The sequence below is a fragment of the Odocoileus virginianus genome, chromosome 7 (assembly GCF_023699985.2).
Source record: "Odocoileus virginianus isolate 20LAN1187 ecotype Illinois chromosome 7, Ovbor_1.2, whole genome shotgun sequence".
Taxonomy (NCBI): domain Eukaryota; kingdom Metazoa; phylum Chordata; class Mammalia; order Artiodactyla; family Cervidae; genus Odocoileus; species Odocoileus virginianus.
Genome location: NC_069680.1, coordinates 17,674,394 through 17,702,393, shown reverse-complemented (window position 1 = coordinate 17,702,393; position 28,000 = coordinate 17,674,394). Strand labels below are relative to the sequence as shown.

The 28,000-nt window shown below is 42.2% G+C and overlaps 1 protein-coding gene and 1 long non-coding RNA gene across 8 annotated transcripts in view; one reads left to right on the top strand and one right to left on the bottom strand.

The window, feature by feature from the left end:
• Positions 1-28,000, bottom strand: part of TRUB1 (TruB pseudouridine synthase family member 1) — a 94,836-nt gene that overhangs the window by 24,828 nt on the left and 42,008 nt on the right. For 2 of the 7 annotated variants that reach the window (XM_070470250.1, XM_020900717.2), the window contains one exon: positions 19,677-27,084. The exons of 1 other annotated variant lie outside the window; for it this stretch is intronic. In XM_070470250.1, the coding sequence (XP_070326351.1) occupies positions 27,072-27,084 (13 nt within the window). In that variant the 3' untranslated portion in view covers positions 19,677-27,071. Of the gene's footprint in view, positions 1-19,676; positions 27,085-28,000 lie in introns of those variants that run through there. 4 more of the 7 variants (XR_011488640.1, XR_011488641.1, XM_070470247.1 and 1 more) reach the window with 4 other exon arrangements.
• On the top strand, positions 2,984-20,309 carry LOC110141747 (uncharacterized). Its single transcript, XR_002315127.2, has 5 exons — positions 2,984-3,046; positions 3,360-3,769; positions 14,550-14,703; positions 18,763-18,838; positions 20,233-20,309. It is a non-coding gene; the product is annotated as an uncharacterized lncRNA (long non-coding RNA).

The window sequence follows — 28,000 nt, the reverse complement described above, 5'->3', positions numbered from 1 at the left end:
TCCTCCATGCAAACCAGTACTATTCTATCTTACATATGGAGAAACAGATGCTGAGAGAGGCAAAGTCATTTGAGGTCATTTAGCAAGTGGCTTTATTAGGATTTGAATCCAGGTCTAACTAACCCTAATGCCTATGCTTTAAATTATAAAAGCATATAAGATTATGAGTTTGACAATAAGCACAGCTTTGACCACATCCAGTAAGCTAAACATTCACTGTTATTATTTTCTAAATTGTTTACTTTTAGTTTTTATTTTTTCCTTTTCAGACACATCTCTTGAAGCCATAAAATGTTTTTACATGTATGGCTGGGAGTTGTCACACTATAAAATTATTACCTTTTTGTTGTTCACCATATCTGTCTTGACTATTTCCTTCTACCTCTAAATACTATCAAAAATCTACTCTCCGTAGTTAGACATTCTACTATTTTGGTTTCATTCTGGTCAGGAGAATTAATGGATAGGAATGAATAATTAAGAAATGATGGAAGGATTTGAGGTTTAAAAAAACTAAGCAGTGAAGAAAACAACAGTGTTTGTGTGGGTAAAGAAATGTGCAAAATAAAATAAAAGGTCTTAAAAGAAGTAGTGAGGCAGAATTCTGAGTTTCTGGGTTTCTAGTAGCTCTTAACAGCTATTTATAAAAATATCAGATATTTATTTATTCATGTTTTTGTGAAAAGCAATAACACTTCTCCAATAAAATATCTAGTAAGTTCCATATCAAACCTTCGAAAGAACATCTAATTTTTAAGTTAATAATGTTGACCCCCATGGCCGGTGACATACACACCATTGCTGTATTGCATTTTTCTGTATATATTTTTTGCATTTTTCTTTTCACTTTTCCATCTCTTTACTTTCCCTGTCAGGAAATTTGGGAAAGCTACTCAGTTTATTTCTTCTAGCATCCCCTGTGCCTAGCACAGTGCCTAACATGGAATTGAAATGTGGTAAATTCTCAATGAACGAATAGAGGTATTGCCTGGAAATGCCTACTGGACATTGACTGGATTGGACCCCCAGAATGAGTATTGGCCCTGGTCCAGCACAAGTTTTCCAAGACCTTTTGAATACAAAGTGTTAAGCTGCCAGGTCCCCAACCTGGGAGATGGGTCAATTTCCCTAGCTTTGGTTTGACCAACTTCAGCTTCCTCTTCTCCATCAATGTCTCAGCAAGCCCATATACAAGAATACATGAATTATGATAACTAAATGTCCAACTAATCTGAAGACATCTTAGATGAAGGGATTCTTGAGCACTGATGAGAGTGCAAAGTGAAAAGCATGGCATAAAAACTGGGAACATAGACAGGAGACAATCAGTTAAAAAGAAAACTTGAAAAATTCCTTTCAATTTGCCAGTGAGATTGGAGGTCATTGGCAAATCTTTGTCATATAATTTTGGACACGAGAAAATGGAGACAGAGTGTGCACAGACTTGCTAAAAATCTTTAGTGCCAAGGAAAAGAGAAATAGTATGGTAGCTAGTGGGGAAATTAGCATGGAGGATTTGGTTTGCTTTCGGCTTTTGTTTTTACTGCTTGGTGACAATGCAATAGACAAAATCTGAAACAAAGGGAAGACAGAGCCCTCACCTTAGAACTCACATTGAAAGGAGGTCACTATAATTTAAAAAGGGATCTAAGTCAGCTATGACATAACCTTCAAAGATTACAAGAAATCAGGAGGAGAAGCGAAGGCCTTAGAGAATGTGACTGTACAAGTAAATGTCATTTTGACAGTTTCTTTCTTGGAGGTACATTTAAGATTATTCGAGTTGTCATTTTCTCTAAGAAGACTTAACTTTAATTATACAAATATTGAATATTTTTCAAGATAAAAATGGTAAAGAATTTGCTTTGAAGTCCTTAGCCTTCAAACACTATTATGTGAAATCCTCATTGGAGAAACAGTGAAGAATATGGAAATAAGTGCAATCTGGCCTCATAAATGGGGAACTGTGAATGTTAATGGTGCAGTTTTACCACGAACCTTTTAAAGGGCCAACGGAGAGGCTTTATTATTTCAAATATCACAGATCTGAGGGCTCCCTGAGGGAAATCATGATAAATATTGGTAAAATGCCTATAAAGACAGCGAGGCAAAAAATTAGCCAAAAGTTTGAGTTGACCATTTAAAAAGCCACCTAACCTTTCATTTAATTGCCTTTTTGCAGCAAACCAGACATCAGATTCAAACATAGTGTGTTCTGGTTGCCCTGAACATGCTCTGAAATACCTGCTATGAGAGGATTTAAAGTGCAATTGCTTTGCTCTCAGCTCGAGTGCAACCAACTGGGGACAAATTGAATTTTGGTGGTGGACTGTGGACATGTGTGTCTCCTGCAGGGGTGGGGGGTAGAGGGTGAAGAGGAACCCAAAGAGATGCTGTTGAGGGATGGGCAGCTTGAAACAGTGGAAAGAGCCAGACATCATTTTAATGCCAGCTTTTTGTAGCTGAGTGATCCTCCCAAATTTACCAAGCCTTCCTGAACTTCATATTGCTCATCTGTAAAATGGTTGCATTAACATCTAATTTGGAGACCTATCGTTAGGGTTGGTAGACATCAATTCATTCATTCGATAAGCACTTACTGAATACTGTGTGCCAGGCACTGTTCTTGGCTCCAGGAGTAGAGCTCTGAACAAAACAGGCTGGCATTTTAGTGGGAAGACAGGCAGCGTAGAAGACAAATAAGTCAATTAAGTAGCCTGCTGAGTGAGAAAGAAAAAGCAAAGCAGAATTGAATTGTTGGTAGGCAGCGTCAACAATGTCTCCCATCCCACAGGCTCTTATTCAATGTCACTCGGACTCTTCTCCAATAAAGTGATGGCTTCTTTGTTTTCTCCCCTTGAAACTGGATGGGAGTTTCTGTCTTTTCAACCAATAGAATAGAAGATGTGGCAGTGATGCTATGTGACTTCCAAGGCTAGATCATAAAAGACAATGCAGCTCCCACCTCACTTGCTGGAATACTCACCTACGAAGCCTCAGACACCGTATAAACAGCCCACCTGCCCTGAGACCACCATGAGGCAAGGTAGTTAAAACTAGCCCACATGGAAAGACCCCGTGCGAGGGCCCTGAGACTGTATGGGGAGAGAGACAGAGACAGAGACAGGCAGATGTCCCCTGCTACTTGCACCTGCTTTGTTCCAGTTCTAACCACCATTTGTGGGTGCTTTGTCGCTCAGTTGTGTCTGACTCTTTGCACCCCTTTGGGATGTAGCCCACCAGGCTCCTCTGTCTGTGGGATTCTCCAGGCCAGACTATCAAGAGTGAGTTGCCATTTTCCTCCTCCAGGGGACCTTCCGGGAATTGAACCTGTGTCTCTTGTGTCTCCTGCACTGTAGGCAGATTCTTTACCCGCTGAACCATTGGGGAAGCCCCAACCACCATCTGACTACAACCATATAAGGGATTCCCAAACCAGAACCTATAGCTGAGCCCTTCCAGAATTCCTGATGCTCAGAAACCATGAGAGTGAAATGTTTGTTGACATTTTAGCCCACTAAATGTGGGGGAAGACTTGTTACATGGCAAAAGAGAACTAGAGTAGTAGATAAAAGACCAGAGTACAATTTCATGTAGGGAGAGAGAGACTTCACTGAGGCACTCAATCAATGAACTGGGGAGGGAGGGAATGAACTAAGATATTTGAGGGAAAGTGTCCCAGGCAAAGACAATGCCTGGTGTCTTCGGGGAACAGCGAGGAGACCCACATGTGACTGGAACAAGTAATGGAGAGAACGAGAAACAGCAGGTGAGTTCAAAGACCAGACAGTCTAGGATCTTGCTGGCCATGGCAAAGATCCATTTTCACTCTGAGCTCAGAATCTGCTGGATGGTTTCGAGCAGAGTAATGCCGGGATGTGATTTACGTTTTAATAGAAACACTCCAGGTGCCCTGCTAAAACTGGTACCTTGATTAGTACCTTCATCACAGCATCTCTGCAGAAAGCGAAGGTCAGTTCGGTAAGGTTAAAAAATTTATGCTGTCACTAAAGTACTAATAGCAGAGATGGGAGGCAAACCATCATTATCTTTTCAAGTCTTAAGGAGTCAGTTTCACAGACACTAAGCCATGACCATAACTTTCAGGCTGGTCACTGCCATCACCGCAGTTCCCCTTGGGTTGACCCCTTTGGTAGAGGATATGAAGCATAGAGTCACAAGCTTGGACTCCAGAGTCAGATGGGGTTCAAGTCCTGGCTATGCCACTTACCAGTCCTACAATATTGAGTCAGTTATTTAACCTCCCTGTGCCTCTATTTCTTCATCTGAAAAATGAGGATAACTGTACCGGCTTCAGAGGGACCTGGCGAGGGGGAAGAGACAAGCCTCTCAGACACTTAGCCCAGTAACTGGCACATAGTCATGTCACACTGGTCATAAGCACAGGCATCCAGTGATTCCCCGAATTCTGCCTCCCTCTCTTCTGCATTCAAGAAAGTACCATCCTACACCTAGTCCCCCCTCCCTTGCCACCTCCAGCCACATTCTCTTCCTTCTGGGCTCATCAGCACCTTTCCTCATGTTCTCCCAGTCAGAGCTTCTAACCTCATACTCTATGTCCTGAATTTTCCTTCTTGGCGTTTCTAACTCCTCTCTATGACAACCTTGTCAATTTCGCCTTAGGAGACCTCAGCGGACGTAGTTTCCCACCACCCTTTCCAGGCTCTCCTCCCACCTCTGTTTTGCAGTCACGACTGCCCTTAGTCATCATCCTCATCAGCATATTCCACCCATTCCCTGTTCTCTTCTACCTCTGGAATCCTTTCTCATCTTCCTGGATGATTCCCAGAGCATGGTTCACAGTCTATTTCTCTACTGTTTTTCTAGAAGGCTTTCCAACATCGGTGCTAATCATGTTCCCCAAACACCCTGGGCCTATGGATCATCAGACTCTTCATTTTCAGCACCTTTAGCTTGCCCTTCTGTCAGTCACTGCAATGCAGGAGACCCTGGTTCGATTCCTGGGTCAGGATGAGTCTGTTGGAGAAGGGATAGGCTACCCACTCCAGTATTCTTGGTCTTCACTGGTGGCTCAGCTGGTAAAGAATCCGCCTGCAATGTGGGAGACCTGGGTTTGATCCCTGGATTGGGAAGATCCCTTGGAGAAGGGAATGGCTACCCACTCCAGTTTTCTGGCCTGGAGAATTCCATGGACTCTATATCCATGGGATCACAAAAAGTTGGATATGACTGAGCTATTTTAACTTTCACTTTTCTGTCAGTCACATCACAGGCATGCCTGTGGTGTAGTTCTCATGACTTCTCAGAGCCATTCCACCTCTGTGACTATGTTAGTCCTGTTTGGGCTGCTATAACAGAATTCCATAGACTTATAAACAACATAAATTTATTTCTCACAGTTTTGAAGACTAAGAGGTCTAAGATCAAAGTGACTGCATGTTTGGTGTCTGATGAGAGCCCGTTCCCTGGTTCACAGATGACTAAGACCTCACCGGGTCCTCATGTGGTTGAAGCAGTGAGGGAGCACCTGGGGCCTCTCTTTAAAGGGCATGAACCCATTCACGACACTCTGCCCTCATTCTACGTTGTTGTCCAGTTGTTAAGTTGTGTCCAACTCTTTGCGACCCCAGGGACTGTAGCCTACAAAGCCCCTCTGTCCATGGAATTTTCCAGGCAAGAGTACTGGAGTGGGTTGCCATTTCCTTCTCCAGGGGATCTTCCTGGCCCAGGGATCAAACCCAGGTCTCCTGCATTGCAGGCAGACGCTTTACTGTCTGAGCCGCCAGGGAAGTTCCTCGTGGCCTAACCACCCGCTAAAGGCACCACTTTCAAATACTATCACATCAATTAGGTTTCAACATATGGATACTGCGGGGACACATTTAGTCTGCAGCAGTGATCTATGGGGTGGAGGAAAGAGTACCAAGATCTAAACATACTAACAGACTAGGGGACTCGAGCAAGTCACTCTCCTTTTCTGAGTCTTAGCTTTCTTCACTGAGGACATGGGAACTTGGACATTAATCTGGGAACTTTAGTTGTAGCTTTTCTGTGTGACCTTGAGCAAACCACCTAAACTTTCTGGGCTTTATTTATTTATCTGTAAATTTAGGTGGCTGGAGGAGAATGGCCTTTGATGGCTACTATAAGCATGAAAACTTTATGTTCTCTAAAACTGAAATTCCACTTCTGATTCTCTCCCTTCCTCCCTGGTCTCCCACTTCCTCACTTCATCCGGAGCCATTTTTTTATTCTCATTGTGGTCCAGTCTTCACCTTGGCATTTGCACCCTCCCAGTCTCATCACCAGGAATCCTGATGGCTCAGCAGTAAAGAACCCTTCTGCCAATGCAGGAGACATGGGTTCAGTTCCTGGGTTGGAAAGATCTCCTGGATAAGGAAATGGCAACCCACTCCAGTATTCTTGCCTGGGAAATCCCATGGACAGAGGAGCCTGGTGGGCAACAGTCCATGGGGTCACAAAGAGTTGGACATGACTGAGCAATTAAACAACAGTCTCCTCATTGCTCCACCTGCAGTCTCCCAGGTATCCATCCCATCTCCTTCTCTGCATTTGCTGATGCTATGACCTCAGTGTGGGAAACCCTCACTCACTTCTTCTCCAACAAAGCACTGAGTCCCCCTTTACAATCTGGCTCAGGGTTAAATCCTCCCTGGAAGCTTCTCTGGACACTCCTGTCCCACCACTTTCTACCCATCTCTACAGCCCCTACTGTTCATCTCCATCAGAGTCCTTGTGCCATAAGATCATCTATTCAATTTTGAGACCTAGGGTGGTATTAGTCATTTGCATATCCTCAGTTCCTAAAGTACATGGTACTTGGTGAACAGCCACTCAGCGAGTGAACTGATCCCAGCACATCAATGAGGGTTTATGTGCCATTTGGACATGTGCTGTGGGATGCACCCACTAAAGAAAGACCAAAATTAGAACCTCTATCCCCCCCTCTTTTTTTTGGCTGTGCAACATGCAAGACCAGGGATCCCAGGACCAGGAATCAAACCCTCAAGAACCTACAACCCCTGCAGTGGAAGGGTGGAATATTTACCACCAGATCATCAGGGAAGCCCCTCTATCTCCTCTTTTAAAAGGCAGATACTTTCAATGGGATATCTCTTTAAAACACATAATCAGGACATCATGCCCTTCATTTCCAATGCTGAACTCACTTTCCCTCCCAGATCAGCCATCCCCCGCCCCCCTTTTTAAAAGACGTACTGTCTCCTGAAGGCTCAAACCTTGGAAACATCTTTGGCTCCTACCAATGTCCTTATCTTAGTCTGTATTCCTTCTTTCTTGAACTTTTCTACTGGTTTTCTAATGGGCCCCTGATTCTCCTCTATCACCTTTGAATATACCCTACAGATTAATCTTCTAAAAGTTCAATTCCAACTGTGTCATTCTTCTTTTAAAAGAAAAGTCCTCATGGCCTACTAAATACTATCTAAGCTCCTCTGGCTCTCATTCAAGCCTTTTATGATCTTATGCTAACCTCACTTTCCTAGATCAACAATCCATCAAATGGAAGGCAAAAAATAATGTCTTCAAACTTCAGGGTCTTCATCTGGGTTTTGGAAAAGATGGATAGAATTCAACGTGGTCGGGTGATCAGAGCTATGAAGATGTGAAGATTCTTAATCACAGTTCTATCACTTATTGTTTGAGTGACCTGAACAGCCACTTCACTTCTCTGAATATTAATTTTCTTAATTAAAAACAAGAGTTCTGACAGTTTTCCTGGGTGTTATTGGGGTAGAAAAGCAAAGAAAAGCTCCCATTTGGTACAAGAGTCCTTGCATATATATAGCTAGTTTCTTTGATCAATCAAGTCTAATTATGATACATAATGGGGCAAAATTTACTTAGTTTTCTCCCAAGAGAAATTCTCTGTACAGGCAGTAACAGAAAGTCCCCGTGGGGAGGACCTTCCTTGTCTTATATTGAGTTTCTTGGGTGGTTCTGTTGCTTATGCAAGTATAGACAAGCAGTGACCTATCATCTTAGGTAAGGCTTATATAACATGGTGTTTTTGCCTCATGGTATAGGAGTTGCTTCCAGTTATGAAGAACTTTGGGAAGGGGAGGTGTATGTATTTGCAAACTAGTACAGTAGTTCCTATGGGTTGGATTGTGTCTCTCCGGAAGACACATTGAAGTTCTAACTTCAGTAAGAATATTTACTGAATATTCAGTGACCATATTTAGAAAGAGCATCATCACAGATGGGATTATTAAAATGAAATCAGACAGGAGTAGGGTGGGGCCTTAATCCAATATAGTGATTGTTCTTATAAGAAGTTTAGGAGAGACACAGAGACACTGGAGAGAACTCCATGATGATAGAAACAGGGATTAAAGGGCTGCAGGGCAAGACATTCCAAGGTTTGCCAGCAAACCACCAGCTGCCAGGAAGGACTCTCCACAGGTTTCAGAGGGAGCATGGCCCTGCTGACACCTTGACTTTGGGCTTCTAACCTCCAGAACTGTGAAAGAATACACGTCAGTTGTCTTAAGCCACCCAGTGGGGCTTTGCTGTGGCAACCCAGCAACACTGGTAGAGGGGCATTCTGGAGGTAAAGGAACTTGATTTCTGCTCCCCAAGATTCTAAATAATCCCATGGCTGATAAAAGTAAAAATACTGCTGAAATAAAAGACCTTGGAGAAAGAGGGTATTGCGAGCAGTGACCCAGCTTTTCCACAGCTCTGGAGGTGGGCAGGTTCTGGTACAGCACGTGGTTCAGGCTGGAGGCTCTTCCAGATTCAGCCACTTCAGTGTGGTGGAGGTTCTCGGGGGTAAAAGGACTGACTGTGTGCATAGGGTCTGGAAAAGGCTGTTCAGTTCAGTTCAGTTCAGTCGCTCAGTTGCGTCCGACTCTTTGTGACCCCATGAATCGCAGCACGCCAGGCCTCCCTGTCCATCACCAACTCCTGGAGTTTACTCAAACTCATGCCCATCGAGTCGGTGATGCCATCCAGCCAACTCATCCTCTGTCGTCCCCTTCTCCTCCTGCCCCCAATCCCTCCCAGCATCAGGGTCTTTTCCAACGAGTCAACTCTTCGCATGAGGTGGCCAAACTATTGGAGTTTCAGTTTCAGCATCAGTCCTTCCAATGAACACCCAGGACTGATCTCCTTTAAGATGGACTGGCTGGATCTCCTTGCAGTCCAAGGGACTCTCAAGAGTCTTCTCCAACACCACAGTTCAAAAGCATCAATTTTTCAGTGCTCAGCTTTCTTCACAATCCAACTCTCACATCCATACATGACCACTGGAGAAACCATAGCCTTGACCAGACGGACCTTAGTTGGCAAAGTAATGTCTCTGCTTTTTAACATGCTATCTAGGTTGGTCATAACTTTCCTTCCAAGGAGTAAGCGTCTTTTAATTTCATGGCTGCAATCACCATCTGCAGTGATTTTGGAGCCCAAAAAATAAAGTCTGACACTGTTTCTACTGTCTCCCCATCTATTCCCATGAGGTGATGGGACCAGATGCCATGACCTTCATTTTCTGAATGTTGAGCTTTAAGCCAACTTTTTCACTCTCCTCTTTCACTTTCATCAGAGGCTTTTTAGTTCCTCTTCACTTTCTGCCATAAGGGTGGTGTCATCTGCATATCTGAGGTTATTAATATTTCTCCCGGCAATCTTGATTCAAGGTTCTGCTTCTTCCAGCCCAGCGTTTCTCATGATGTACTCTGCATATAAGTTGAATAAGCAGGGTGACAATATACAGCCTTGACGTGGTCCTTCCCCTATTTGGAAAGGGCTATTACTCAGGACTAATAACAAGCTGGTAGTCTCTACCAAGGGCTTCATTAGTGGCTCAGTGGTAGAGAAGCCACCTGCCAACACAAGAGACATGGGTTCAATTTCTGGGTTGGGAAGATCTCTTGGAGAAGAAAATGGCAACCCATTACAGTGGTGTTGCCTGGAAAATCCCACGAACAGAGGAGCTTGGTGGGCTATAGTTCATGGAGCCATGAAAGAGCTGGACACGACTTAGCAACTCAACAGGACTTCCCTGGTGGCTAAGACAATAAAGAATCTGCCTGCAATGTGGGAGACCTAGGCTCGATCCCTGGGTTGAGAAGATCCCTTGGAGGAGGGCATGGCAGCCCACTCCAGTATTCTTGCCTGCAGAATCCCATAGACAGAGGAGCCTGGCAAGGTATAGTCCATGGAGTTGCAAAGAGATGGACACGACTGAGTGAGTAACGCACACACACTGCCCCACCAGGGCCTGAGGGTTTATTATTCAACGCCTGCTGTAACTTGTAAGTTCAACAGGAGCACAGCTGCAGCCTGAACAGGAACCTTGCCTGGTCAGCATGCCATCAGCAAGTGGACGTGGGTCCACAGATCGAAGAAGAGCAGTTTTCTAAGTGAGCCTTTGCGGATGGCAATGGCTATAGTTCTTTCCCCACAGATATTCAGAAATAAGACTGACACTTTATAGAACAAGTAAGTTCCTGGATTGAGAAAAGGACCTCCTCAAGAAGACACTGAACTTCCTACCGAGGCGCGAAAGTGGGAAATCAAGTAATTACTCAGAAAAATAAAAAGAAATTGTATTCTTTTGCATCCTAAGTTGAAAATATAGGTCATAATGGCAAACGCAGAACACAGTGAACAACAAAGCTAGCCACATGCTTGGCTGTGAAGGATAAAGTGTTCCAGGAATAATAGATGAGAAAGTCTATTATTGGAAGGTTCAAAAGACATTTTCTGAGAACTGTTTCCCGTTTGTTGAACCAAATCTCTGAATGGACTTCAAATAAAATCTCCTTTCTGCAGAAGTGAAGCTATTACTCACAATCAACCAAGAGCAAAAGAGCCACATTACAGCAATGAAAATTGGTCAACTGTTTCCACGCAGAGCCGAATTCAGAAAAATTTTCATTTTCTCCGCACCAGCTTGTCATCAGCTATGAGTTCCGCTTGGAAAAAGCCAAGTAATGCTCACAGTCTGACATTACATGGATATAACATGGATGCAAGAGCCCCTCCTCCATGGGCAAAATAAATAAGTTGGCAAAAAATGATGAAAGGAAGCATGTGCACCTTCTGAGTGCTCAAGATCAGCATGGCAGTGCTTAGCTATTCCTGCCACCTGCTTCACTGGGGTCTTGGTGGGACCTGCCCAGAGTACAGTGGGAACTGTGTGTGCACATAATGATAAACAGTTAGGACGTGCTCAAAGAACATGACTGCTGATGTTACTGAATCTATAAAGGGGACTTTACAGGGGCGATTATAATCCTAAGGATTATGGGAAACAAACATGATTTTCTGCTGCACAAGAGAAGATCATAACTTTGGGGAGAGAGACAAAAGGTGACGGGTCACAAGCTGGGAATCTAAGTCCTATCACCAGCATGTGGAGGTTCATAGTTCATTTCTATGTTGCAAGTCCTTATTTAAGTCAGTGATGATGAGCCATCCCATCTATATAATGGACATAGGAACCTTTCTCTTCTACAGAGGTACTAGAAAGTTTAATGAGCCAATGTTTCCTATGTGGATTCACCAAAACTAAGGTGCAAAAAAAGTGAACTAAATACAAAGTAAAGAAAGATTATTATGTACCCAGTTAAGCTTCTTGGATACTACTGAATAAGAAAGGATGATTTTTCTGCATATTACTCTTACTTGACCCTTGTTTTCATGGTTCCTCTTTTTCTTTTCTCTTGGTCTCCTTTACAAGAAAACACATATAAGACAGAGTACAATTTTCTTCTTTTTGACAGGATCCTTCACGGCAAGACCACAGGGAAATAGATTTGTTCATTCTATAAACGTCTATCCCTTGCTTTTGATAGATAAAGTATAATATGTTAGCTACTAGGGAAGCTAGAACATCGCTTTTGCCTTCAAGGGGTCTAAAACTCTTTGAGGAGTCTAAAATCACATAAGGGCCAGTAAGGCATGAATTTACAAAGAACAAAATCAAGCAAGTGTTGTGCCAAAAAGATTTGTAAAACCAAGTTTATGGATTTTCAGAAAAAGGAAAACTCTTCTTGAAATTTGAGCTAGCATTTAAACGTCAGGTATGGAATTCAGCATGGGAAGATGAGCACAGGACGTTCCGAAAAAAAGGCAATGGTGGAATGAAGGTGTGGAGGGTTGGTGGACGACTTGATTCCACAGGTGACAACTCAGTTGTCTAGTTTGTTTAAAAGGTGGGTTGTCTGTGGGCGGCTAGTCCTATATTAAGCTGGAAAGTCATTTAGAGTTTGATTGAAGAAGGAACTGTCAGGCTGAGTCTAAAACAGTGTTGAGAACATTTTCTTTGAGCTTTTAAAGATTATTATTAAACAAAAAACACTCTGGCCCTCCTTTAAAAAAATAAAATATTATTATTACTAGTAGTATTGGGATTATTATTTCATTATTTATTATTATTATAAACGATCATTAATTGGGGCAGATGGAGCTGCTACAGCTGAAGTGCTTCTTCTCATTACACTCACATACTTTGGCGCCTTTAAGGAGCCCCACGGAACTCTGAGGACTCTGCAGAGTACCTTTCTACTTTGCAGGAGGCAAAGGGCAGTCATTAAATGTTTTTCCTTTTTAAAATGTTTATTGGAGTGTAGTTCCTTTACAGTGTTAGTTTCTGCTGCAGAGTGAAGTGAATCAGCTCTATGTATACTATCTCCTCTTTTTTGTACTACCCCCCATTTAGATCATCACAGGGCATTGAGTAGAGTTCCCTCTCACTAGTTACCTACTTTATACATAGCAGTGTATATATGTCAACCCCAACCTCCCAACTCATCCCACCCCCACTTTCCCTCCTTCGTATCCATATGTTTGTCCTCTATGTCTCCTTCTCTCTTTCTGCTTTGCAAATAGGTTCATCTGTTCTAAGCATGGAGCTGGCATAATCAGAACAGAATATTCTGAATATACATCTGGTAGTACTTTTGAATTAATTGCCAGGGGATGGACTAGAGACAGGAAAAACAAAACAAAATAAAAATGTGCTGGCAGAATGTTTGGTATATAGTAAGCACTCAATAAATATTTGGTGAATGAGTCCATTATAATAGGAAAGAAAATAAAGATTTTTTTTCAAGGAAATCAACAGCATTTGCAGACTGATTATGGGAGACAAGAGGGAAGTTGTGAAAACATTCAGTTTCAGGTATGGGTTCCTAGAAGTGTGGTATCATGAATAGGACAGGGAAAGCTTAAGCAGAACTGATTCGATGGGAAAGATTATCTGTTAAGTATTTGACAGGTTAAACGCTGAATATATTTGAGAGATATTCAATTGGAAACGCCTAAGGACTTTTGTAATGGGAGATAATGGGAGACTGGGGCTTTAGAGAAAGACCAGGGTAATTGACATAGATATAATAATGTGATAAAGACACCTGTGGACAGGATGGGCTTGGGAAGTCAAAGAGGTGAGGCTGATCCTGGGAAAAAATTACATTAAGGACAAGAGGAGGAGGGGGGAAGCTGAAAAGATAATGGCGGGGCTAGAAAGGGAATTAAAAAAAACCTCATCACTTCATATCCTGAAAACCAAGTGAGAGACACTTTAAAGGAGAAAATAAACAACACAGTCAGATGCTCCAAGAGCGTAAGAAGGAAGAGAACCAAGAAAAGGTCACTAGATGTGGAGCTTATTAGTCACCCTCACAGAGAAGTTTCAAGCAGTGAGAAAGGAGGCCTGATTATCCTAGATTAAGGAATAAAAATTGATGGAACAAAATGGAAACAAAGATATAGGCCAGATTTTCAAGAATTCCAGCAATAAGTGGAACAAGGGAATCAGACAGTAACTGGATAGTAAGACAATTTTTTCTTTGCTTTTTAAAGCTTGGAGAATCCTGAGTGTGTTTATAAGCACATTGGCAAAAGGGAAAGAGTTGATAGAGGGGAAGCTGTCGGGAAAAAAAGAAAATTACAATCATGTTAAATTTTCTGAGTGATTAAAACCATACTTTTCAAATTTGGAGATACAGTCAGTGAGAAGAGAATGGATGAAATGTGAACATAAGTCTTGTAATTGGATACTTATTGCATATTACAGGTGCATCTTAAGAAATCCCAGGAAATATACTTTACCTGGAAAAATGCTCTAGCATACCCAATTAGTCATCTGGCAAGAGAATAAGCAGCAGTGTTTTCAGTTGGCACAGAAAACAGAGGTGTTTACCACCTTTAATCACTGTTATGAGCCATCATAACATGAGGCTGTTTGTTCACTGCATGAAAATATGGAGCTGTGAGGCTTCAAAGAAACTAAGCTGACGTCCTCATACTTTGCCTAAGGCAGATTAAAACTCAGTCCAAGCCAAGAGGAACATAGGGAGCCATGAAAATCAAACGTCATAGGGCATCCTGTGGGTTCTTGGAAGAGAAACGGACATTAGGTAAAAAATAAGGAAATGTGAATGAAGGATGTGTGCGTAAGTCACTCAGTCATATCTGATTCTTTGCAACCCAATGGACTGCAGCCTGCCAGGCTCCTCTGTCCATGGGATTTCCCAGGCAAGAATACTGAAGTAGTTTGCCATTTCCTTCTCCAGGGGATCATTCCAACCCAGGATCGAAACCATGTCTCCTGCAATGCAGGCAGATTCCTTACCAACTGAGCCACCAGGGAAGCCTGAATGATGGTCTTGAGCTAATACTAATGTATCAGTATCGGTTCATTAATCATGATGAATGCAGCACACTAAGGTAAAATGTCAATAATCGTGGCCACTGATGGCATGCGTGGGAACTCTGTATTGTTGTCTCAATTTTCCTGTATTCTAAAACTGTTCTAAAAAATAAAGTCTAAAGGAAAAAAACAAAACAAAACTCACTCAACCTCAGGGCCTGGAAACCACACCTTAACTCTGGCTGTTTTTAATCTGTAAGACACTAGAGCATAAATGCATGGGCCAGCTGGAAAACATCAGTGAGGTTAGTGTGCACAAACACACGCTAGCAGGGAGAGTTCATCAGGACACGAGCTCTCTGCCTTGAGATTCTTTTTTTTTTTTTAGTTAAAGTGAGCTCTGATCATACTTTCTGTTTCGGCTACTGGAAAACGCAGAGGCAGATTTGGGCCGCTTCTGCCAAGCTTGACACTCACTTTAGTGCCATGATTGAAAACAGGGTACCCAGTCAACTCTCAGGTTCAAATCCTGCCTCCACCACACATCAGCTATGAAAACTGGGTCAGTTGCTCAGACACTTTGGGTCTGTTCTTCATCTATTAAGTGGGGAGGATAATGCCTCCCCAGAGGGGCAATGAAGTGAGTTAATGAATGCCAAGAGATCAGAATGGTTACATTGTAAGACCTTAGCTACCTATTTGTGGTACTTTTGTGTGTTAGTCTGGTCCTTTTCTTTCATTCAAAACCAAATTTACTTCCCAGCCCTCATGGTGCCTGCGCCCCATTGTCCTCATTTATTTTTTATTTTTTGACTGCTGTGGGCAGCATGCTGGATCTTAATTGACCAGGGATCAAACCCGTGCCCCCTGCACTGGGAGCATGGTGTCTTAACCACTGGACTGCCAGGGAAATCCTTCATTTATTATTCTTTATTACTTTATTCCATCCTTTTGAGTATATTTCATCATGTCATTTTGAGTCTTTAACCACATTAATTTTCCTTTAGGTAACTTAGGGTTGATTGTGGAACTACTGATATTTTTCCTACTAGCATTTTTTTTTTACAATTTTTAAAATTGTAAAATACACATAGAATTTATCTTAGTGGGTTTTAAGTATACAGTTCAGTGATATTTAAGCACATTGTGCAATCATTACTACCATCCATCTTCAGAACTTTTTTCATCTCGTGAAACAAACTCTGTACCCACCAAACAATAATTTCTGCTTTTCCCCTCCCCACAACCTCAGGTGACTACCATTCCACTTTCTGTCTCTGTTATGATTTTGACTACTTCAAGTCCCTCAAATAAGGGGAATCATATGGCACTTGTGTTTTGTGACTAGCTTATTTCACTTAGTATAATATCCTTCACGTTTCATCCATGTGGTTGCATATATTAGGGAAGCTTCCCCGGTGGCTCAGACGTAAAGAATCCACCTGAAATGTGGGAGATACCGGTTTGATCCCTGGGCTGGGAAGATCCCCTGGAGAAGGGAATGGCAACCCACTCCAGTATTCTTGCCTGGAGAATTCCATGGACAAAGGAGCCTGGTGGCTATAGTCCATGGGTCAAAAAGAGTTGAACATGACTAAGACTTTCACTTTACTTCCTTACCTATTCATCTGTCAACAGACACTTGGATTGCCTCCACATTTTAGCTATGTATTGTGAATAATGCTGCTATGAACACAGGTACATGGATATCTCTTCAAAATTTTGTTTTTAATTCTTTTGTGTATATACCTAGATGTGGAATTCCTGGATCATATTGGGGCTCTATTTTCAGTTTTTTGAGCTACCTCCACACTGTCTTCCACAGCAACCGTACTGTTTTACATTCCCATCCAACAGTGCACAAGGGAGCTAGTTTCTCCATATACTAGCCAACACTTGCTATTTTCTGGTTTTGCCTTTGTCTATCCTAGAGGATATGAGATGTCTTATGGATATAAGATGGATCCTTATGAATATAAGGATATCTTTATGGATATAAGGATATCTTTATGGATATAAGGATATAGGATGTCTATATATCCAAGAGGATATATTATGCCTATCCTAATGGATAAGAGATGGCATTTCATTGTAGTTTTGATTTACATTTCCCTTGCTATTAGTGATGTTGAACATCTTTTCATGTGCTTATTGGTCATTTGACTGCCTTCTTTGGAGAAATGTCTCTTCAAGTCCTTTGCCCATTTTTGAATTGGGTTATTTATTTCTTTGTCATTGAGTTTTAGGGATTCTCCGTATATTTTGGATATTAATTTCTTATCAAGTGTATGATTTTCAAACATTCTTTCCCATTCTGTGGGATAACTTTTTATTTTGTTGAAAGTGTTGTGCTGCACAAAATTTAAAAAAACTTTAATGAAGTCCTACCTGTCTTCTTATTTCTTCTGTTGCCTGTGCCTTTGGTGTTACATCCAGGAAATCATTATCACATTATGAGTAATTTTTGAAACATAAAAGTACAAATTTTATATGCACGTCAGTTGTTAGGATTTAGGTTGTTTGACATTTAGGACTGAATTTTAATATAATTTCTAAATGTCTGTGTTTGTGTGTATGTATTTTATCTAAGCAACTAAAATCAGTCTGTTGAAGAAAATAGTTAAATGAAATGTATTATTTTGTGAGGCTAGGCCAAGATCATTTTGATATGCTAAAAATTCCCAATATAATCTGCATCTGTTGGTTCAGTAAATAAATTTAATCATAAAAGCGTCTAAGCAGTATACTCGACTAATTTTGCTTGGTGTTAATAGATGTCAGAATTAGCTCAACTTTAACTCTGACCCCCCATATGCAAAGAACTGTCAGTCTCCTGGTCCTTCAGGTATAATGTTTATTTTTAACAGGGTTGAAATAAAAAAAAGAAACTGGTCCACCACTTGTTTTTTAAAATATAAGAGGTTCCTATATTGAATGGGATGACTGAGCTCATCATATGATAAGCCAACTTCCATATTAATGCTCAATCAGGGAGTCAGTGCAGAATATTAAAAATAAAATTCTTTTTAGGAAGAGGGAGGGTGGAGAGGTAAGATAGGGGCAAAGGATTAAGAGATACAATCTACTATGTATAAAATAAATAAGCCATACAGATATATGGTACAACACAGAAAATACAGCAAATATTTTACAACTATAAATGGAGTATGGGACTTCCCTGGTTGGTCTGACTGTAAAGAATCTGCCTGAAATGCAGGAGATGTGGCTTCAATCCCTGGGCCAGGAAGATCCTCTAGAGAAGGGAATGGCTAACCACTTCAGTATTCTCACCTGGAGAATTCCATGGACAGAGAAGCCTGGTGGGCTACAGTCCACGGGGTCGCAAAGAGTCAGACACAACCAAGCGACTAAGACTTTCACTTTCTCACTTTCATAAATGGAGTATAAACTTTAAAAACTGTGAATTACTATGTTGTACACCTGAAACCTATATAATATTATAAATCAACTATACCTCAATAATTTTTAAAGTAAAAAAAATTTACTTAAAAAAATTGTTTAAAGACAAATGTGTGTAAACTATCAATAAATGACATCCAGACCTTCTAAAAAATTTTCATAAAAATGCTTTGATAAACTGGATCTGTTTTACAGTTCTGCAATTTTAGTTCATCAGTAGCATGGTTGGGTCCAGAAGATATTAAAAGAATACATATATTTTCAATGTATTTAGCCTACATAGGTGTCTTTTGCATACATGCTTAGTCGCTCAGTTGTGTTGGACTCTTTGCAACCCCATAGACTGTAGTCTGCCAGGCTCCTCTATCCATGGGATTCTCCAGGCAAGAATACTGGAGTGGGTAGCCATGCCTTTCTTACAGATTTCTTTTCTCCATCTCCAATTCATTAAGTATTAGGGATGAGGTAGAGAATAAGCTTATTTCTTTCCTAGTGACAAGGCAATTATCTCAATATCAATTATTCCATGGTCAATTTTCTTCCACTGGTTCACCATATTAGCTCTATTTTATATTAAATTACTTTTTTAGTCTATTCCTGGACTTGATGTCTGCCTCATTGATCTGTTGGGTTTTTTTCCCTGCACCAGTTCAGATTTAATAACTGTTGCTTGTGGCTTCATAGTCCATTTTGATATCCTGTATTTTACGTTACAGATATGCAACTTAACACTTCCTGGGACCAGGATTCTTTGCTGTGTAACACTGGGAAGGCTTTCAGTGGTGGAGATGGGTCAGTAGCACATTGTAAACCTCTTAGAACACCATGCTTCTAGCTGCTTTTTTCTTTTTCACCTGACATTTGTGATTTCAGAAATTGAGTAGGAAGAAATCCTGGGTGTTCTGCCAGGGAACTGCCAGCTCCCTCTTGCTTTCATTCTCTGTTTATAGTCTTTTCCCCCCAGTTTTATTGAGATATAATTGACATTTAACATCATGTTCATTGAAGATGTGTAGTATAATGATTTGTTATTTGTATGTTTTGCAATATGATTACAACAGTAAATTAACACCTAGCATGTCACACAGTTACAAGATGTTTCTTCTTATAATGAGAACTTTTAAAACTTACTCAGTGGCATTCAAATACACAATGCAGTTAACTGTAGTCACCATGATGCTTCACATTACACCTCCAGAACTTATTTATCGTATAACTAAAACTTTATACCTTTTGTTACCTTTATCCACTTCTGCCTCCCACGCCTGCCTCTGGCGACCACTAATCCATTCTGTTTCTATGAGTTCAGTCTTGTTCCATGCATAAGTGAGATAAGTATTTTGCCACTATTAGTCTTTCTGTGTGACTCATTTCACTTAGCATAATCCTCTTGAAGTCCATTCATGTTGTTGCAAATGATAGGATTTCTTTCTTTTTATGGCTAAATCATATTTCATTGTGTATATACCACATTTTCTGTGTCCATTCATCCATTGATGGACACTTAGGTTGCTTCCATGTCTTGCATATTGTAAATAATGCTGCAGTGAACATGGAGGTGTAGGTATTTCTTTGAGACTGATGTAATTTCCTTTGGATATACACACAGAAGTCAGATTGATAGATCATATGGTTAGTTCTGTTTTTAATTTTTTGAGGAAACTCCATACTATTTTCCACAGTGGCTGCACCAGTTTACATTTTGCAATTTACATAGTATACAAACTTACATGTAAATACAGCTTATGTATATTAATTACATTAAAGCTGAGTCCTAAATACTACGTAGTTTAGAAGAGATGAATAACCATTCTGGGTAGATAGAGCATCTGCTATGGTTTTACATTTTTTGAATCTCTTCTTAATTCTACTTGCAGGTTTCTTTATTCAAAAAGGATCAGATACGATCTCCATAAATTTTACTCTATAGAAATATACCTGAGTGTAAGCAATATCAACGTTCTTTGATGTTATTTTCCTAACAAGTCAGTCATTTATGTTATTATTTTGGTTCTCTCTTCCCTCTTTTTTTTCCCTCCCTATCAGTTTCTCATTGAGTCAGGTATCTTCTCCTTGCTGTTAGTATACTGCCTAATTTATGCTTTCATTTTTACTATCAGTTCTTCTATGTTCACTCTTTGTTCAGCAAAAGGTAAGCAGCTTCCTTGTCTTTCCATCTCCAACAGAGAAAAGAGAGAAGGAAACATCACAGCATAATTAAAACAGGTTTGAAGACAGAGAACTCAGAAAAAGGAAAGAAGGGGGAGAAAAGAGAAAGGAAGAAAGCCAGTTGATGTTTTCCTTGTTGGGCTGGCAGCCAGATGGGGTGTCAACTTTTTCCAGGCTGTCAGAGAGCCTATCCACCACATGAAGAAGAAGAATCTTCCATCCACGCCTCTTCCTGCTGGGAAAGGCCCTTAAGTCTTGCCCTGCAAGGATAGGATGACTTTCTGGCATATCATGTGCTCCAAACTCTGATTCGAAGGATGAGAAGGAGAAAAGGAGACCTGGCGATGGGAATGCCCATGGGCCTTTGGCCTCAGAGTCTTCTCATAAGAATGATCAGGATGGGCTGAGTGGCTCACTGGTCCTACCAGTGAACCAGTTTCTGAGTAGGATATGGTGACAGCCCTTTCCTAGGGCCTGGCTCTGTGTTAGTGTGACTGCTCCGCACAGAAGAGGACCCAGCAAACTTGTGGGTCCCTGAAGGTGGTCACACCCCAGTGTCAGAGAGTGGACGCGAGAAAGCAGTCCTAGGAAGCCAGAAGGGCTGACCGAGAGTCTCCCCAGCAGCTGCAGCTCACAGGCTGCTCTCTACAGGAGCCCTCCCTGAGCCCTGGGCTACACAGGGCAGCTCCGAACTCCTCCCCAGTGTGGATCAAGCTTCATCAGGCGTGTCTCTTGGATCCCTCCTCTGTCGTCATGGATACAGACTATGTCAGTTTCACCTCAGGACCCTTCAGAACCTCGATCCATGACCCTATGGTCTATGGCTCAAGCCCACAGGGGCCTCTTTCCTTCCAATTTTTGCTATGTCCATGCTGGTACGCATTATTGCATCACACTTTGGCGTTACTTTCAGAAGAGGGAAGTAGTCGGTGTGGTCTGTGAAATATTATAAAGAATCACAACAGTTGAGTCTGTTACTGGCATTTAGTTGAAAGATAAGACATACAGGAAAAAAGAATCTGTTAGAAGCTCTTTATTCTATGAGCCAATCGGATCTACAAGGTAATAAGAGACCTGAAGTTTGATGACCAGAAGTGAAAATTAGTCAGTACCAAGTTAGACATATGCTTTAAATCCTTAGTTAAAGAAACAAACAACTTGAAAGAAATTGTATTTTTTTGCAGACATACTAAAGGAACCAGAGAATTTTCCAAAATTCCATCTTTGGAAGTTTTACTTAAATGCATTACTTCCAAAATGAACAACAAGGTAGAAATGAAGGCTTGAGAGACAGAATATAAGATCTGAGAAAACATAATTAAATACTTCTCTGAAGAATTTCAACACTGAAGTAAGCTCTCTTTTATCACACATGGTTAAAGGTCTCCCTATATTGGGGTTCTGGAGCATTTTCATGGAGTTTGGTTTGGGAGTTACACTGGATATACTGCAATTGTTTGTTCTAGCAGATTCACATGGTAATCGAGACATAAAAGACAACCCTTTGACCATATCCATGCAAGAGTTCATATCCCGCATAAAAAGGCTATTAATTTTTACACACTTAGGATCTGAAGTCACAGCTTCTGGCCTCTTGTATGAGATTGTTAGATAACACTCAGTGACACACGCCACCTCTCTCCATCCCACCCTTGAAAAGGAGGCAACTGAGATCACAAACAATAGTCTGTTTACCCAACTGGTTACACCACTGAAGATGCATGTCCTGTTCTGAAGCTAAAATCTCTGTAATTTCCTATTGGAACACCAGACTTGAGCCTGGGCTGAGCCCTCTATGTTTAAGGGGCACGAAAGCCACTCTCAGCTTCCATAAAATTATTCTTCCAAGAGAATTTACATGGATTTCAGTGCTTGTTATAGCTCCTTTGAACTTCAGTTTCCTCATCGGTAAAGTGGGGACAACAGTATCGTCCAGATTAGGTTGCTGGGGTCACAAAGGAAGGCTGTGCGAGGTGAGCTGTGATGCAGGGCTGGGCACTCGAGGGCCCTGCCCCATGGATGCTGACCATTCATGTCCTGGCTGCCTGGAAGGCCCAGCCCTGCCCCCATACCTCCCCTCCCCCTGGGTCGGCCCTGAGTCTGTAGGATCCCCACACGTTCCCCAAGAGTGTCCTGTCTGAGAACTCAGCTGGGGGTCAGTGTATCACCCATCAGGGAGGTGGATGGTGGACTGACTCATGGAGGTGACCACCATATCCGTCACGTGGTCCAGAGTCACGGCCCCGCATCCACCAGTTAGAGAACCACAAAGCCGTGCATCTCTTTAAAGTTCCCATCTTAACTCAGGAAATTGAAGTAACTTTCAAGGGCAAACCTTCAAATAAACAAAAGGAAGACAAGAAAACTTACCTGCAGTTTTCTCCCCCAGAGAGGGCTGTTGGCATTTCCAGTTTCTTCTGCTATGCCTGTGTGTATCTATATTTAGATAAAAGGGACCAAGCTGTTTTTCCTTTTAATGGAATATAGTGTATGTCCTCGGTATTAGGTGGTTCCCAAGAATTACCTGCTGAAATCATGAGTTGAAATCAGCAGTATTTTGAGGCCAATAGAAGAGATGAAGCAAGTTGAGGCTGCTAGAGTTTGCAGCCCCTGAGTTATGCTGAGCAAATGCTACCGACTCCAGGCACACTGGCCTCACTCTATCAAATCCCCTGTCATGATTCTGATTTGTTCCACTCAGTTTGAGGATCTGGCCAAAATTATAGTACCCTGCTCCTGGGCTGTTGGTAAGATCAAATGAGATCATGCATCTAAAACACTTAATATAGAACCTAGTATATAGTAAGAACCAAATGGAGAGATAAGAACTGTGGAATATTCTGCAGCAATTAGAATCAATAAATGTGATATGCACACAGCAACAAGGATAAATCTTAGAAACCTAGAGAAGTAAAAACAGAAAAAGATACATAACACAGTAAGTACCATTATGCAGACTGACAGGACAGGTTTACACCATTTGTAAGAATGCACACAAATAAACAAATACACAGTAAAGACCTTGGAGCAATCACCTATGGGGGCAAGCGGGGAGTGGTCAGTGAGAGAACAGGAATGTGGAATAAATACAGGAAGGAAGAGCAGGCACTAGAAAATTGGCACTAAAAGTGCCATGGGGCTTCTCTGGTGGTCCAGTGGTTAAGAATCCGCTTGCCAACGCAGGGGACATGGCTTCAGTCCCTGGCCTGGTTGGATTCCACATGCCGCAGGGCAACTAAGCCTGTGTGTCACAACTGCTGAGCCTGTGAGCAGCAACTCCTGAGCCTGTGTGCCCTAGAGCCCGTGTTCCGCAACAAGAGAAGTCACTGCAATGAGCAGCCCACGCACCACAGCTAGAGAGGAGTTCCCACTCACTGCAACGAGAGAAAAGCCTGTGAAGCAACAAAGACCCAGCACAGCCAAAAATAAGTTTAAAAAAAGAGTGTGCCGTGAACTGAGCAGTATAATTAACTCCATTCCCTGCATCTGAGGTTAAAAATAAAAAAGATAATAATAGTTATTATTAATACTCCCAGACCTCCCACATCCTTTCAACTGTAAAACATCGGAATATCCTTCAGATGGCATCCTTCTTGCCCCTGCTCAGGAAGGAAAGCGTTTTCCTCCAGCTTTCTGGGTGATTTAACACATCAGGGAATAAGTATCTGAAAAGACATGGAGCTCCCGTGTAGCCATTTCTGGACCTCAGAACTAAATTGCAAAGTCGGTTCTACACATGTGGTTTCAACTATGAAATGAGGGCAAGGTAGGAAACTGACACAGAAAAAAAAAGATTTCTTATAGTGTTGCTGTCCCTTTCAGTGGAAGGTCAGCTGCCTCTTTTTTTTCCATTAGTTCAAGGCAAGATTGACTGTGGCTGCTATAGCATCCCTTCAAAAGCACAGCCTGTGAATAATGCTTCAGCAAATATGGGAGTGCATATTCACATTGGCCAAAAATGGAAACAGCTCAAATGCCCATCAACAGATGCATGGAAAAAACACATGTGGTATACATACATAACAGTTTAGTTGTGAGAAAGGAGGATATCCTGCCAGTTGTGACAACGTGGCTGGATCTTGAGTATATTATGCTAAGTAAGATAAATCAAAAGACATGTGCTGTATGATATCACTTATACATGGACTCTAAAAAAGTCAAACCTGTAAAAAAAAAAATAGAGTAAAATGCTGGTTACTAGGGAGATGAGGAATGGATAAGATTTATGGTATTTAAAGGTACAAACTTATAACAAGTAGTAAATAAATCATAGAGATCTAACGCACAGTATAACGGATGTAGACAATAATGTGCTATAATTATGTAATGTGATAAATATCACTAAAGATCATATTACAATACATACATGTATCAAATTAGCGCATGGTATATCTTCAGCATACACAATAAGAGGCTTCCCTGGTGCCTCAGATGGTAGAGTCTGCCTGCAATGCAGGAGACCCAGGCTTGATCCCTGGGTCAGGAAGGTCACCTGGAGAAGGAAATGGCAACCCACTCCAGTATTCTTGCCTGGAGAACTCCATGGACAGTGGGGGGAGCCTGGGGGGCTACCGTCCACGGGATCACAAAGATTTGGACATGACTGAGCAACTAATACTGTACAATGTTACATGGTAAATTAATTCAATAAAAATTTTGTTGAAATAAGAAAAGAAAACCTATGGAATGGAAAAAAAACAATTGCAAACCATATATTTGACAAGGGGCTAGCATCCCAAATACATAGAGAACTTCTACAAAAAATAAAGAAAGAAAGAAACCAAAAGCCCACAGCCTGATCCAGGAGCTGTGCTGTCACCATCTGACAGCCAGTTGCACAGTGAATAATTGTGGTGTCTTGATGGTGCAGACTCGCACTTAGCTTGATCAGTGCTGGCACAGCAGAAAAGAATGGATGGGAAAATGTTTGGATTTTAGCAGTAACAGAGAGAAGTTGGAAAACAATTACTGGCCAAGCCTGAGAGCTCTGGTGGAGGCTGGTGTGGGACTGTATTTTCCTGCTGACAGCCAAAAGCGAGCCCAGCTTTAATGGAGCTGTTTTTCTTCCTTTTTCAGTTACCCCCAATTCTAATGATCAGTTCTCTCAAGAAAGCAAGAAAATGGATTGGGGAAGGGGGAGTTCGGTTTGTTGTTCTATTACCCATAATAGGACTGAAAACATGTTTTCCCACCAAGTGTCTGCTCGTAAACACACTACTGCGGGTGCACTAGTGTTTTTACAAAGGTGAACAGGTCTCAGCAGTCCCGGAAGGAACCCTGTTTCCGCAGCTCCAGCAGGACTGCCACCCTCTTCCTAGACGAGACATCTCACCCACTCCCCGGCCTTCACTACGAATCCTGTCCCATTCTCCTGCCTTGGCCTCTGACTGATCCTCTCTCAAAGGGCTCATTCTGTTCAACTTTCTCCTCCCACCTGCCACGTCAGGGATGCTCAAGTGTGTGTGTGTGTGTGTGTGTGTGTGTGTGTGTGAGTTGTCAGCCCGTGTATAGACACGTTTCAGAGTCTGGGAGCAAGAGTTGAGTTTGAAAACAAAGTGGCATTTTGTCCTATTGCTTTGATTTCATTCACCATATTTAATGGGACTTTCTGGCTCAGGCGGTAAAGAATCTGCCTGCAATGTGGGAGACCTGGGCTGGATCCCTGGGTTGGGAAGATCCCCTGGAGAAGGAAATGACAACACACTCCCATATTCTTGCCTGGAGAATTCCATAGACAGAGGAGCCTGGCAGGCTACAGTCCACGGGGTCACAAGAGTCAGACAGGACTGGAGCAACTAACACCGGCATTAGAAATAACATCACGGGTGGATACGAAGTCCTTGTGCTCATCACAGAGGGATGTGAGTTTTTCAGAGTCTAAGAAACCTGACTCCATCGGTAGATATTTTCAAGGGTCTAAGCACCAGCCAGTGATCAGCTCACCATCCCTGCCCCTGTTACTGGTGTGTGTCTCTCTCTTCCATATACTTAATTTCACTCTCCTCACTGACCTGATTTACTGTCACAGCTTTAATTTTTATCTCTGTGTAAACAACTCCTAATCCTCTAGTCCGGAGATGCTCCCTCTCTCCGTCTCCCACCCAGCTCCTTCTCTCTTCCTCTCGTGCTCCCCTCCCTTCCCTTCCCTCTCTCTTTCTCTCCCTCTCTCTCATGATCTTCCATGAGCACCAGCCTAGTAACTAATAGCAGGGGCTCTGGGGTCACAGTGCCTAAATGGAAATCTTCGCTCTGCACTAATCAACTGGTATAACAGGCAAGCTATTTAATTTCTCTATGCCTCAGTGTTGTCATCTGTAAGATGGGCATACGGTACTTTCCATAGAGGGCTGCTGGGAGCAGGACCTGCAGTAACTACTGGTTGTTTTCCTGGTCCCTTGGTCTGGAGGAATGCACACATCCAATAAGTCTTACAAATAATTTTGAATGGCCTCTGAACCTACTCTTTTCAAGATCACCAACAAAGTCCGGGGCTCCAGGCTCAGTGATCACTGGTCTTGATCTGACTAGTGCCCCCAGCAGCACCAACCAGTCCCCTCCTCAGTCTCCCCAGGCTTCCTCCTGCCACCCTGGCCCGATCTGGGATGACTAAGGACTCAGGAGTCATTTAGCTTCTCCGTCTGCACTCTCCTCAGAAGGATGACTGGTCCCACCCCACAGTTTCGAGCATCTGTAATACACTGGAGAAACTCAGCTCCTCAGCCTCCGTCTCTCCTCTGAGACCACGCCACCCGGCAACTCCTGAATATCAGACGCGTCTCAGACCAGCGCAGTGGAGTCCTGCTGTCCTCCAGACTTCCACACTTGCTTATCCCTCAGTCTCACCTCTGCCAGGTGCTCAGAGAGGAGACCTGCATAGGAGAGAAAGGAACCCACTGTGGGATCCAGTCGAGAGCTGTGTGTGACTTGGACTGGAGCTGTGCTATGGGGAAGGTGAGCGGTGGGCATATACCAGCTTGTCTTGGCAAAGGATGGGGTGAGGAGGGGGGAAGCCTTGGAGGCAGATGCCAACAGGCAGTGTATGTGAGACAGGCAAGGTCGAGAGAGAGTGAACTTCACATCAAAGACAGTTAGAGGCAAAGGACAAGACACGTTCTGGGCACCCGAAAGAATGTGTGTTGTGCTGCCTACCACTGGATACGTGTGGGAGAAAGAAGACTTTCTTCATGAGAGAATTTTTAGGGAAGCTAAGTTACCGCTAAAGGGAATGGAATATTGCAGAAAAGGGTAGATAAGGCCAACACAGATCCTTATAACCAGATATAATTGCCCAGTTCCCTAAATTAATTCTCCCAGTACTAAATACGCTATATACGTTAAAAAAAAACCCCAAAACTATAGACTTGTGTTATTTGTGTTATAAATATCCTTATACCCACCACTCTGCTGTGATGTATATATTTTTTTTTCTATTTTTTTTATTTAAATATGTTAAAATTTTTTTTACAATGTTGTATTGGTTTCTGCCATACAACAATGTAAATTAGCCATGATTATACATGCATCCCCTTCTCTTTCCGCATCCCATCTCTCCAGGTCATCACGGAGTGCCAGACTGGGACCCTTGTGAACACAGCAACTTCTCACCAGCTATCAACAAATATACACTATCTGGTGTAGGATGTAATCTATATATCTTTTTGGGCTTCCCAGGTGGTGCTAGTGGTAAAGAACCCACCTGCCAATGCAGAAGACATAAGAGATGCTAGTTCGATCCCTGGGAAGATCCCCTGGAGAAGGAAATGGCAACCCACTCCAGTATTCTTG